The 14,486-nt window shown below is 36.2% G+C and overlaps 1 protein-coding gene across 6 annotated transcripts in view; it reads right to left on the bottom strand.

Annotated features, from left to right (window-relative positions):
* IPO11 (importin 11) overlaps window positions 1–14,486 on the bottom strand; it is a 198,482-nt gene that overhangs the window by 26,803 nt on the left and 157,193 nt on the right. For 5 of the 6 annotated variants that reach the window (XR_006202884.1, XM_042940027.1, XM_042940002.1 and 2 more), the window contains 2 exons: window positions 11,545–11,640; window positions 5,200–5,284 (listed from right to left, as the gene is read on the bottom strand). Coding sequence is in view for 5 of the 6 variants with exons in the window: in XM_042940027.1 (XP_042795961.1) it covers window positions 5,200–5,284; window positions 11,545–11,640 (181 nt within the window). In the remaining variant the exon portion in view is untranslated. Of the gene's footprint in view, window positions 1–4,795; window positions 4,956–5,199; window positions 5,285–11,544; window positions 11,641–14,486 lie in introns of those variants that run through there. The other variant, XM_042940032.1, reaches the window with a different exon arrangement.

Below are 14,486 nucleotides of genomic sequence, written 5' to 3'. Positions count from 1 at the left end.
AGCGGAAAACTGTGATGCCAAGTTTGCCAATGTCATTTAGCCCACAGACGCCTGATTGTATCCGAAATTTAGTTTGGCGAGACTGCAGATTCTGCTTGATTTATATAAGGTACAAGTTAAAATTTATTTAAAAAAAAAATTTTTTTTAATGTTTATTTATTTTAGAGACAGAAAGAGCACAAGCAAGGGAGAGGGGCAGAGAGAACTGGAGACAGAATCCGAAGCATGCTCCAGGCTCTGAGCTGTCAGCACAGAGCCTGACGCGGGGCTCGAACCCATGAACCGTGAGATCATGACCTGAGCCAAAGTCGAACACTTAACCAACTGAGCCACCCAGGTGCCCCAAGATACAAGTTAAAATTTAAAACTCTGATAGTCACATAAAAATTTGAGGCTATCAAAAGCTAAAGACTTGATTACAAACCAGTAAAAACGTCACGTGCAGAGCTCATTCAGCAAACAGCAACTTAAAAGTACAATGTGTTAAAATGATATTTTCACTGGTTTGTAATATGGCATACGTGTTTTCAATTCTAATATACTTCTTGAGACAAATAATGGAAAAACAATAGCTCATATTTTTGGACTAGAGGGAAGATAGTTCTAAATATTTCTTCTAAAATACATTAAGATATAAGATATATTCCCATACAGGGGGCTCCTGGGTGGCTCAGTTGGTTAAGTGTCCAATTCTTGATTTCAGCACAGGTCATGATCTCATGGTTCATGAGACTGAGCCTTGCATCGGCTCTGAGCTGACAGTGTGGAGCTTGCTTGGGATTCTTGATCTCCCTCTCTCTCTGCCCCTCCTCTGCTCTCTCCCTCTCTCAAAATAACATACTAAAAAAAAAAAAAAAAAAAAAAAAGAAAAAAAAAAAGACATAGTCCCATAAGTGTACCTAAAAGATGAAAAACAGATCAAACTCACTGCAAGTATAAATGATCTTAAAAAGTGTTGGTCAAGAGAAATGGTATTTCTCTTGAAAAAATTAATCAAATAGGAGGCCTGCAAACATCTATTAACACTAGGAAAAGAGAAAAAAGTTGTTGTCAAAGAAGTGAGAGGGACAAAACCCCAGCTACATTCTTTAACTGATTTATTAAAACAGGGTAAAAAATACTTCTTAGGAACACTATATATACAGAACTTCCAAGTTTCATGAACATGCTACAAATTTAGAAAACTACTGTAATATTTATTACTTAATCTAATAAACCTTCATAAACTTGACATTGTTAATATACATAAATAATTTCTTAAGACTATAAGCTCCATTACCCTTAGGGTTTATATATTTTGTTCACTCCAATATCCTCAATTTCAAGAATAGTGTATTATGTAGTGGGCACTCAACAAGTACATAAAGATTTAATATTTAAATATAGTAAATACTCACTGTTACAAAATAATTACCATCTGTGTGAATTATCATTAATGTCCTCCCTGAAATTGGGCATTCCTCACAGTCATTTCTTTAGCTCTGGGTTACAGTTGTGTCAATAACTGCAAACTACGTTTAATTGTCAAAGTAAAGCAAATGTACAAATTAATTAACTACCTGTTTCCTAGCCACACCTACCACAAGACATGACAAACTATACTAACTCTACAGATCTAATTCCAATTCCAGTGACTTATGGTAGCTGAGCTGTATTTGAAGCTGGTAAATTTCCCCTCAAACGTGCAGTTCTCATGCATTCTGCAATTTTAGCAAAATGGTATGTGGGATTTCTGAAAACATTTAGAAAACCTACAGAAATTTTAGAAATCAAAATCATAAAGAATGCCTCAGGCTAGGAGTCAAGAAAGCTCAGTTCTAATTTCAGGCTTTACCTAAATTTGTAACTCTTGAGTAAGAGGTTACTTCTCTGTGGCCTGGTTTCCTCATCAGTATCTGGTCATTAAACTATTTTAAGGGTAAATAAGATGAGATTCTAAAACATTACTTCGGAAAAAAAGGATAATGTTATGTAGATACGGTATTACTATTACTTCAAAGTCACGTGAAACAATGATGTTTGGATAGACCGTTATTTGTGCTACTGCACTATCAGCACAGGTAAATGAGAAATTAGTGCAGTTTTAATAACGTTCAAACTTATTTATATTGACAAACTTATTCATATCAACTAAAGCATCTAGTAAGTATATATAAAATTAGATTATTACATACAGAAGCAGATCACCAAAGTATTTCTGGGGCTTAAACTGAGTAATACTTAACATGAAAGAATGATCAGAAATACCTCATTAACACAGGCTACTTACTATATATCAAATGCTTCCTTAATGCTTTCTTAGCCACTTCCATCAACTAGCCAGAAAACATTAATATGCTCAAAAACTTCAATTTGGAAAGTACACCTTACAAATGCCTAGTAAGTCACACATCACAGAAAAGAAATTATAAGCAACTTAAAATGCTAATGTACTAGCTTAATTTTTTTTAACTTTTTTTTTTTTTTTTAATGTTTACATACTTTTGAGAGAGACAGAGAGAAAGAGCTCAAGCAGGGAAGGGGCAGAGAGACAGAGAGACAGAGATACAGAATCTGAAGCAGGCTCCAGGCTGTAACTGTCAGCACAGAGCCCAGCGCAGGGCTGGAACCCACAAATGGCGAGATCATGACCAGAGCTGAAGTCGGACACTTAACCAACAGAGCCACCCAGGCACCCCTGTACTAGCTTAATTCTTTATGGAAGAGGTCACAAAATTGTCATTCTACTCCTAGAGCATACCAGATACAGAGAGACCTTAGATATTAAATGAAATGCTTTGAGCTGCATTTGATCTTCTGTTAATTCCCCCCAAACAGGTAGTATAGACAGGAGATGAATGAAAGTGGACAAAATCAAAAAGTCTGGACAGCTTCATAGCTTTCCTGAATGGCAATTCCATCCTTATTTAAAACGAACCATGAGAGGGGCGCCTGGGTGGCTCAGTCGGTTAAGCGTCCGACTTCAGCCTGGGTCACGATCTCGCGGTCCGTGAGTTCGAGCCCCGTGTCGGGCTCTGGGCTGATGGCTCAGAGCCTGGAGCCTGCTTCCGATTCTGTCTCCCTCTCTCTCTGCCCCTCCCCCGTTCATGCTCTGTCTCTCTCTGTCTCAAAAATAAATAAACGTTAAAAAAATAAATTAAAAAAAAAATTAAAAAAATAAAACGAACCATGAGAATGGTCATAATTCGATGTAAGCTGATCAACCACTTTCCTGAATTTCCATCACTGCCGGCTACCCTCTGCCAAAGCAGCTACTGAAATGGCAGACACCACATTTTAGGGACCACTTGAAGACAACAATGTCAGTTAATGAATCAAACTTTCAATCATGCAGTCTTGGAACCAAGCAGCTGTACTTTTTCTTCCTTGTAAGTAAATATTTTCACTTAATATGAAAAACCCTTTGACACTAGACTGGTTTTTCTTTTAAATAATAATTCAGAATCATTTACCAGCAAACACCTCCACTTTTTAAAATTATAACCAAGGGACATTTAGCTAGTTCTTAAAAGATTTCTTATGATAAACATAACACAGTCGAACAATATAGTTACTGAAAGAAAATGCATTATTTATACTTGTAACCCTGAAGATACAGTGCAACTAATATTGTTACTGAAAAGTTACTGAAAAATTCTCATGGTATTCACAATTAGACTTATTCAAGGCTAAGATATGTGATCCCAGCATTAACCATCAATGCTGTGGTATCCTCAGCATTAAGACTAAGATATAGCTTAGTCCACCTTAGTAGAGATGACAATATAAATCTACACTGAAAAGCTACTGTGACGACTGATTTCAAACAAAATCAAACATTTGAAAAAATAATGATTTTTCTGTAAATTATTACTGCCTATGATTAGAACAATAATGGTAAAATAATCAGCTCTCAAACAGTATTTAAAATCACAAAACTGAATCAAGGAACTTAAAGTGCTATTTCTGAAACTATGCTCTTACACTGCTCTTTAAGATAATGTTTCACTTGCCTTCAAAATCAAGTTAGGATTACAATTAGTACTATATGATGTTACTGAGGATTCCTACAGGATGAAAAACAGATCTGAGTAGATTAATGTGCTAAGAGTAGATCTACCAGACTACAGGATGTTAACAGAGTGTGCACAAAAGCTGACAAATGAACAGAAGCAGAATACCCATTACTCATTACAAGTTTAGAATCCTATGAAGGAAGACGTTATATTTTTCTGTAACACCAATTATATTTTTAATGCTTAAAATAGCGGAGGTGAGAAAAGAGAAAAGACAAACTGTTAGATGATACTGAAAGGCTATCGTCACCCTAATGAAAATGCCAAGTAAAACGGATTAAACCGTAGCACAGTTTAAAAGCAGGCTGTCAGAGCAGCGCAGCACCAGCTATACACTGAAGATGAAGCCCCTGAGGGTTAGTGTGGCGTAAGTAATTCGAGGAGGGAACATCGCAAGCAGCCTGAAATAATGACAGCTAAAATAACGAGACACCCCTAATTACTAGCTGTTCGGCATCATCCCATGTCCATTTCATATATTAATTTAGTTACTCTACTTTCGAGGGATATTAGCGTCGTTCTCAAGTACAAATGAGGAAAGAAGGCACAACAAGATTAATATTGGTGAGGCCAGGAGACTAGAATGGATTCCAAGAGGAAATGGGAAGAAGTTTACTTATGTAGCGATTTTTATATTCATGGGTCACAGTAAATATTTAGAAGTTCAAGATTATAAATAATTTTAAAGGCAAAATATTTTAGATGTTTCTGATTTATTTTCCTACCTAGCAGTTAATTTAAGGTAATTTTTATAAAGGCCTGTGATTATCTGAGAAAAAATTCATTGCGAAAATTCATGAAGCAATTTCAGTAATTCTCCTAAAAACAGAAGAACATGCATCACAAATGTGTCGAGGGTCACAGGTTTTCAGTAAGTGAAAGAGTAAATCTTCTGTTCTCCTAAGACAAGAAAAAGTGATTTCAGATTAACAGTTAAACTCTACTTCATGTACGAGGAGCAAAATTTATCTGTGTTAGGAGTACACTCCAAATTTCAAAGCTCAGCTTACATTAATTCTACAGTAAGGGATGGAAAAAGAGATCGAAAGGTGGATGAATGGACCAACAGACAGTTTCTTTCAGACCTAAAGAATGTGATAATATATAGCTCTCCCAAATTTTAAAAGCAGCTTTGGTAACTTACCATTTTTTTTCTCTTATCCTGTTCTGTGGGTGGTTCTTCATCTTCTGTTACTTTTGGTTCTTCAAGATGAGACATTAACATACAGCTACATTAAAAAAAATGTTTTAAATAAATAAAAAATGTCCATAACATGTTAAAACAAACCCTGAAAATCACTCAGAACATTGTTTCTGTGTCCGAAATCTGAGGAATAGCTAGATAAGTTAGATTCGTAATTTTAAAAAATATTTAACTGCACACAAAGACTTAACTACAAAAATACACCTCACTTTTAAAAAAAAAAGGGTCACACAAAAATACCGTAGAACATTTTACTTGAGAATTTAAGGTAGCAAGTTGCAAGGAATTTATATATACATGATTTTTAAACCATACGTCACTTGTCATAATAGCAGTAATTTAAACAATACCATCATTTAAACAATACTAATTATGCAATAAACTACTCTGCTCTTCAAGTGACATTACTATGCTATAAGGAACTTGCCCTTGATGGCACTTGTACATGCAGGACAGTTATAAATCATTTCATTTTGATTATCTGCACGACTGTTCTTCACCATTAACAGAGATAATAGAAATATAGTTTCCTATTCAGTTAATAGTTTCTCTCTTCCAGGGAGATAAGAAATAAATATTGTCTAGTGAATCAAACTGATGGAATAAACCTCACTGCTTCCTAATTTAGAATAGTACAATTCAGTAATTTATCAGTCATAGGTTTCTAACTAATAAACTGGGGCAAAGAAAGCTTGGTTTCTCTTCTATCTTGTAGTATGTACAGAAGAAACCTAATTCTTAACTCAGTTGTATAAATAGCCTTTAATTCAAGGTTAAAGACAAGTGCTGACACCAGAAACTTGATCAGGCTCACTCTTGCAGGGGACATGAGTCTCCCTTCCCATTCCTCACCACTAAAGAAAACAATTTTTGCAACAACTACCTATGACCCAGTCAGTGCACACCGGTACGATAAAATGGTAAGAACCTTAAACTGCAATCAGGAACAGCAAGAGCTTAATCTCTAACTCACTGACTGCATGGTCTTAACCTCTTGAAGCTGCAATGCTTTCATCCACCATGATATACTATGATGTAACACAACTAGTTGGCCAAGGAACCCTAGCACAAAGTGAGAAATTATGAATTATCCCAGCCTAAACACGATTCAGTTAAGTGAAATGTGTAGTAAACAATCTCAATCCCAGTTTGTATTTTAGAACTGAATAAAAAGGAGTTCCTATACTAGCTATTTTATGTCTGCTGCAGATCTGAATTCTAACTGCAATGAATGTGGATCTCCTTCCTTCATCATATTCCAAAATCTGCTCATTCACTTGTAGAGTAAAAAAATCTCAGGATGTCTGGGTGGCTCAGTTGCTTAAGTATCAGACTCTTGAGTTAGGCTCAGGTCATGATCTCACAGTTCTTGAGTTAGAGCCTGCATCAGGCTCTGCACGGACAGTGAGACCCTGCTTGGGATTCTCTCACTCTCTCTGCCCCTCTTCCGCTGTCGAAATAAATGAACTTAAAAAAAAAAAAAATCTCTGCTCTCTCTTCTCTAAGTTAAATGATTTATCACATAAATAATGGAGTATATTCTGAATATAAATATACATTTACACATATATTTTCTCTCCACTGACTAAAAATTACTGAGAGGGCAGAATATTTTTCCTTTGCAATTCTGCAAACTGTATTCATTTGGGTCTCTGGAAGGTGTAAAGTGGGGAAAAAAAGTGAATCTGAAAAACCCAAAGATGAAATTCTTTCCTGCAGGAAAATTTCTAATTAAAAGTCAAATCTTATTTTTTTGACAAAGATTAAGGATAAGGAATCATGATTTATATAAAAGGCATGTGGGCCAAGAATGTAATAATAGTAATAAAATAGTAACAGTCTAAAATAGGGAAGACTAATATGAGAAAACAGGCAGCCAGCCACCTCTCACAGCGCCCACCCCCTCACTGAACAGATTCAGGCACTGTAGACCACTAAACCAGAAACTTTCCCGGTAAGAAACGCCAACCAATGAAATACAACCAATTATGTTAGCATGCAACATGGAACCCTTTAAATCATTTCTAATTTAAAAGGTACATGCAATAAAACAAACTCACTTAATCTAAGCAAACTCACTTGTAAAAAGTCACAATGAAACTCAAACTGACAATATTATTCAAGTGGTCTCTGGAGTAGACACTTTGGTTGATTATGTCTCCTTCCTAAAAGAACCCTGAATTTGTCCAGTATCTTCTTCTTCCATGCCACTAAATGCTTCGACATCACCATTTGCTTCAATAAAAGCTGATCCCAGAGCCAGTGCCTCCAGAAGCAATCACAGCAGTCCTATTCCCCTGGTCTTTCAATAGAAGCATGTTTAAAAAATTCTAGCCAATTCTACATGAAAATGCTGGCTGAATCCTGTCGTTCTTTTTACTTCCTAACTTTGGCAAGGGGGTGTCAATTTCATTTCCAAATGTGCCTAAAAATGAAGTATTTTTTCAGGAACAAAAGGGAAAGCACTCTCACCAAAGACAAGTAGAAGGCAAATCTCAAGCCTCAGTAATATATTTTCCTGGTTTAATGAATTATTTCCACTAAAATACAAACATATAAAGAAATGCAAAAGAATAAAACTGAACCACTATCTTATGCCAGACACAAGAATTAACCCAAAATGGATAAAAGACTTGAATGTTAAGACCGGAAGCCATAACTCCTAGAAGAAAATGTAAGTGGTAAGTAAGCTCCTTGACATCAGTCTTCGGATGATGACTCTCTTTGGAGCTAACTCCAAAACAAAGACAACAAAAGCAAAAACACACAATTGGAAGTCTACATCAAACTAAAAACAACATTCAGAGAGAGAACAGACTGGTGGTTGCCAGAGTTGGGAAAGCGGTGAGGGGTGGACCAAAATGGGTCACGGGGGTCAAATAACACAAACTTACAGTTACAAAATACCTGTCATCATTTCTTCCCAGTCCTTCCTCTACAATCTACCTCAAATTCGTATCAACAGTGCTCACCAGGAGTAGTACAACACTTACCTGAAGGGCTTCCCCATCTCCCAGGCAACATATTCACAATTTTTACAGGGCATATGACTCTCCTAGGTTCCTGTTTACCATGCAGGTTCTACTGCCTTAGCCCTAGGAATTTGGATATAATGGGTCTGGACTGGGGAAGGGAAGTGTGCTATCTTAACAAGCATCCCAGGATGTTTCACTGATCTAAGACCACTCACTTTGAGTCTTTCCATCCCTCCCAGTCATCCTCTACACTGCACTCAAGTGACCCTTCTGAAGTATACATCTGTTCTCAGCACTGCCAATGAACCTCCACTAACTACACAAGCTACTCTAAAATCCTTTTCAAGTTACTTTACTAGTTGGTTCTAATCCACTACATTTTCTCTGGAGTTATTCGCAGTTTCCCCAGAACCCTTCTTCACCTGTAGCTGGTACTGCTCCACAGGTCACCATTTCCCCTTCCAGGCAGGGAACGCTCTCAGGAAAGAGCCTCAGTGCTTCCTCACACAGTACACTGCCTGCCATAAACAAGTCTGAATAAAGAGATGAGGTGTCAACCAGGCTTCTTTACTGTGGACCAAAGGGCACCCAGGTATTTGGTTAAATATTATTCTGGGTGTTTCTAGATGAGATTAACACATGAATGTGGACACTGAGTAAAGCAGATTGCCCTCCCCAGTGTGGGTGGGCCTCAATCCATCACTTGAAGGCTTGAACAAAAAAAAAATGTCTAATCAAAAGAGAATTCAAACTCTCTTTTAGTTGGAACATCAGTCTTCTCTGGTTTTCTGACTTAGACTAGAACTTACAACACTGGCTCTCCTGCTTTTCAGGACTTTGGACTTGGACTGAAACTATACCATTAGCCCTCCTGGGTCTCTAGTTTGCCAAATGAGGATCTTGGGACTTCTCAGCCTCCAAAATCACATGAACCAATGCTTTATAATATTGATATTTATGTGATTCTAAGCATAGAACAATAAATGTAAGTCTCTCTGGCATTCTCTCTCTCCCTTTAATATATATTGGTTATGTCTATATGGAAAACCCCGACTAACATACTACTTGCAGAGGTGAAAAAAACAGGGTTTTCTTTCTTCCTTCTACTTTACTCTATACTGAGACTACAATGGGAATTCAACAGAACTAAAAATATCAAATAAAGTTGAATAAACTGTTCTGATAAACTGTTCCAATAAACAGGAAGGGAAGCTGGAGGCTAAGTTAGCTACAGAAGTAAATATTTCATGTTTCTCACGTGCCATTTTCTGAAAGTCTACTTATACCCTACAGTTGAATGAACTGTAATTTCTAGAACTCTATTTAATTCACAGAATTACAGAATAGGAAGATTATCAGAGATCTTGTCTAACCTCTCTCAGAAACTTAGAAAAGTTAGGAAAACAGTTTCTACACTGTGCTTCCACATGCCAAATACCAGCCCCAGGGAAAAGGCAACGACCAGACAATTCTGGGGAAGAAAACAGGGGTTTTACATCCCAGCTACCCAGGCACCCCAGCCCTCAAGTCTAGGCCTTTCTAGTCTGGATCCCCATAACAGTGTCCTAGTCAGTCTGCCCTCCTTACGTTCAACACTTTCCTCTTCCAAACCAAAACCTTCTTCCTGGCTGAGTGGACATCTTGAGTCAGAACAGCATGATTCTAGTTTTGACAACTCCACTAAACTGCTGGGTCACTGCACTTTTCTGAGTCTCTGTAACCTAATCTTTAAAATAATGAAATTACACCAATTTCTAAACGTTATTCCTAACAACTTCCTGACCCTCATCCTTTCCATTTGCACCATTCTATCATAATGTCCACTTCCTATACCCTAAGTCCTATCCTTTCCTGAAGACTCTAACATACAGTGCCTTTTCCTTGTCTTCCTATTAAACCACAACCCAGAATTCTACTATTTTGTGTGCTTTATTCAAAACAGATATAATGGTCTTTACTCATTACCAGTGTTCCATTTTACACCCTCCCCCTAACTAAATTATATATTCCAAAGAGGACAAGGAACATTTGTTTATATCCTGAACACTTCATAAACAGTTGCAAACTTTGTCACATATTATGCATAAATATACAATATTTATAGTCATGTGGCATAAACCCTATGTTAACTTTAAAAAAACCTGCCTACACGCATGGTTTCTTATTTTGGTTGTGATCACAAAAGTTTGAACGTTCCACTTCATCTGAACTCCTACATTCTTGAAAGCAAGTTTACATGCCAAACCCATTATGTCTACGTATGTTGAATAAGATTCAACAACGTAGATTTGCTTTCCATGTTTTTCAACAAAATATTCAATGGCAACCGTTCCCATTACCTATAGATTGTTTATAAAGAACAAAGAAAACTGACTCAATATATTACTGACATAAAGTCTAGCGGTCTTAAAGCTCATTAAGTATTACTTATCATAAAACACATGCCCTTTATTAATAACAAGAAAAGGTACAGCAATTCTATTAACTTCAAAGGATACAATGAAATGAAATTTCCAATTTGTAGTTACATGAGAGTGTCAGCATTTGTGATAAAATGATTTTAACTATTCTCATAAAAAATTAATTTTAACCGTTCTCTTTTAAAACTGGTCGAGTACCAGATAACTCTAATATTTAAAGGTGCCAGGGGTACTTCTACCAGACAAATACAACAAATACAGGATGCTTTTCAATCATCTTTCCCTCATAACTTGCCTAATGGACAGGGGAACTTTGTTAGTTAAAAAAAAAAGGACATATTCAAAACATCTTAAAAAAAGGAATTTATATGCTAACATACACATAGATTATTTTTTAAAAACTTCATGCCACATCATGAACTGATTATTGGACCAAAGAAGTCCAATCTATCATTTCACTTTAACAAAGTAAAGCTGATCTCAAGATCAAACTAATTATAAGCAAAAGAAATCTACTTTTTCTTTTTTTTTAATTTTTTTTTTTTTTTTTAACATTTATTCATTTTTTGACAGACAGAGAGAGAGCGTGAGTCGGGGAGGGGCAGAGAGAGAGGGAGACACAGAATCTGAGGCAGGCTCCAGGCTCCGAACTGCAAGCACAGAGCCTGATGCGGAGCTTGAACTCACAGATGTGAGATCATGACCTGAGCCGAAGTCAGACACTTAACCCAAGTAACCACCCCAAGTAACCCCCCCACTTTTTCTTTATGAAAGACAAAATTAAAAAGCTACCACACTGTGCTTATATAGTAGTAGTGAACAAAAATGATTCAGGATATAATTAATTACCACCCTCCTCAAGTTCAAGTACAATTAAATGATCCACCTACTCTTTGTAAGTTCCTGTTTCAGGATCTTCTGTCATGACATCATGTAAGCCTTCCACTGAGATGTTTATAATCCCACAGAATTTATCTTGGATGACACTAAAATAAGAGAAGAGCAAAACAAATTAAACTGGAGTATTTTAACCAGTAGTTATTTTTTCTTTTCTTTTCTTTTTTAATTATCCCTTTAAACATCAAGAGAAATTTTAGTAGTAAAATAAAAAAGGAAAGCAAACTTCCAAAATATTTCTTATAATAGAAAGGAGATAGGAAAAGATACACTTTAAAAAAGTATATATAAGAGATTTTTATTTATAAAAAGTATTTATAAAAGTATTTATAAAAAGTATAAATTATAAAAAGTATTTATAAAAGTATTATAAAAAGTATTTATAAAAGAGATGGGAAAGATATACTTTAATATTCTCTAACTTATTACAATAGTCCTATGCTGATTTTATAACTAAAAAGATAAAGATAACAAAAATGTTTAAGATTAAAAATCTCTTTTCTTCTGAAGACAATGCCAAGAAAAGACAAGCCATCGACTGGGAAAAAAGTATTTGTAAAACATATGATAAAGGATTTGAATCCAGAACATATAAAGGCCTCTAAAAGCTCAAGAAGACAACCACTCAATTTCAAAATTGGCAAAGACTTTCACAGACACTTCACTAGAGATATAAAGATGGCATACGAATACTTGAAAATATGTTCAGTGTTATTAGTCATCAAAGAAACGCAAATTAAAACCTCAGACATTTTGATTAAAAGTTAAATTAAGAAGAGCGACAATACCAAGTGCTGACAAAGATGAAAAACAATGTCATACACACATTGCTGCAAAGAATGAAAAAATGGTATCCATTTTAGAAACCACAATGGCAGTTTTTATAAAGTTAGCACACTCCATGCAAATCAGCAATCCATTCTTATGTATTTACCCAAGACCAAAACAAGTACCTTCAGATGTGAATGTAAACATTTATGGTAGGTTTATTCATAATAATTCCAACTACAAATGACCCAAATATCCATCAACTAGTGAATGGATAAACTGTAGGAAGCTTATTCAAAGAAAGTTGTCAGCAATAAAAATAAACTAAAGATACATGCAACAACTTGGATAAATCTCAAAAACATTATGCTAAGAGAATAAAAGACTCAAAATGCTACATATTATAGGACTCCATTTATGTGACTTTCTTGAAAGGTAAAATTATTTGTTCAGTGGTTGCTAGAGAAAGAGACACAAGGGAACTTTTTGGGGTGACAGGAGTGTTCTATATACAGTGTGTACAACTGTGAACACTTTAAAGCTTAAAGGAGTTTTACTCTGATACTGTATTTTTTTTTTTAATATTTTCTTGGTTTTTGTTTGTTTGTTTGAAAGGGAGAGTGTGAGCGAGCATGGAGAGGTGAAGCAGGCTCTACACCGAGCAAACAGCCAAGATGGGGCTTGATCTCACAACCCATGAGACCACGACCTGAGCCGAAAACAAGAATCAGATGCCCAACAGAATGAGCCACCCAGGTGCACCATATGTAACTATACTTTCTTTAATGATTCTGACTTTTAAATTTTTTTTAATGTTTATTTATTTTGAAGGAGAGAGAGAGCATGAGCAGGGGAGGGGCAAAGAGAGAGAGGGAGACATAGAATCTGAAGCTCCAGGCTCTAAGGTGCTAGCACAGAGCCTGACACAGGGCTCGAACTCGCCGTGAGATTGTGATTTGAGCCAAAGTTAGATGCTTAACCGACTGAGCCACCAGGCGTCCCTAATGAATCCAACTTTTAAAAGGGAGAAGTCCATAACCATCCACTGAAACACTCAATTATACTATTGGAATTTAAAACTAACTGAATAAATTCTAATGTTTATCACCAGGGAACTTCTACTATCATTTCTATAAGAGATATACCATGTTTCTCATTCTGCATTAACATGAATGATTGCTTTAAATGTTCAGTAAAGTAGATACCAAGTAACCATATTTTGGGTCATGTTCCTGCCTTTGTAAAGTCAAATGTTTTATATGCACATTCAAATGGGATCAGATTTTAGACAAGTCAGCAGTCAAGCAAAAGTAATAACTAGCTGATGTCATTCTAAAAAAAATTTTTTTAATGTTTATTTATTTTTGAGAGAGACAGAGACAGAATGCAAGTGGGTTGGGGCAGAGAGAGAGGGAGGCACAGAATATGAAGCAGGCTCCAGGCTCCGAACTGTAAACACAGAGCCCGACGCGGGGCTCGAACTGATGAGCTGTGAGATCATGACCCGAGCCGAAGTCAGACGCTCAACCTACTGTGACACCCAGGCGCCCCTGATGTCATTCTAATACATTTTAACGTACATATTAACACCCTATTACAGGAGTATGTATTTTTTTAAGTCACTCTATTTCCGTCATATAAGAACTAAAAAAAAATCTCTCAAGAAAGACACATACAATATACCTTATTCAGTTCAGGGAACAACCCCTAGGGGAAAAAAACAAAACTAGAAAACGAAAATTGTGCCTAAAGTTTCACCCACTAACTGTGTGATCCGACTGCAGTTAATTCATTTCTCTAAGTATTGGTCTCCTTGTTTGCAAATGGAAGGCTGAACTCAAGGATGGCAGATACATGGAGGGAATATAGACATTTTCACTTCTGACTGCAGAGTAAATCACCCCTGATCCAATATAGAATGCTAATAAGGCAGGCAGGTTCTGAGATTCCTTTTTAACACAGGAGCATTCCAGAAAGCTAGCAACAACTGATTAGTTGAAAAAGACAAAAATCCTCCAGACTACAGCTTTCAAGCTTGTTTACCAGGCCTTTATGCCAGCATTATTGAGGGACAACCCATGCAAGCAGCTGCCTTCTCTACTCATATCACCTACAAGCATCAACCCCAACACGTTCTAGGAAAACTGGTAATTTTGTCAGAAAATGA

The sequence above is a fragment of the Panthera leo genome, chromosome A1, assembly GCF_018350215.1.
Source record: "Panthera leo isolate Ple1 chromosome A1, P.leo_Ple1_pat1.1, whole genome shotgun sequence".
NCBI classification, from domain to species: Eukaryota; Metazoa; Chordata; class Mammalia; order Carnivora; family Felidae; genus Panthera; species Panthera leo.
The sequence above is the reverse complement of the archived record's forward strand: the minus strand, read 5'-3'. Positions and strand labels throughout refer to the sequence as shown.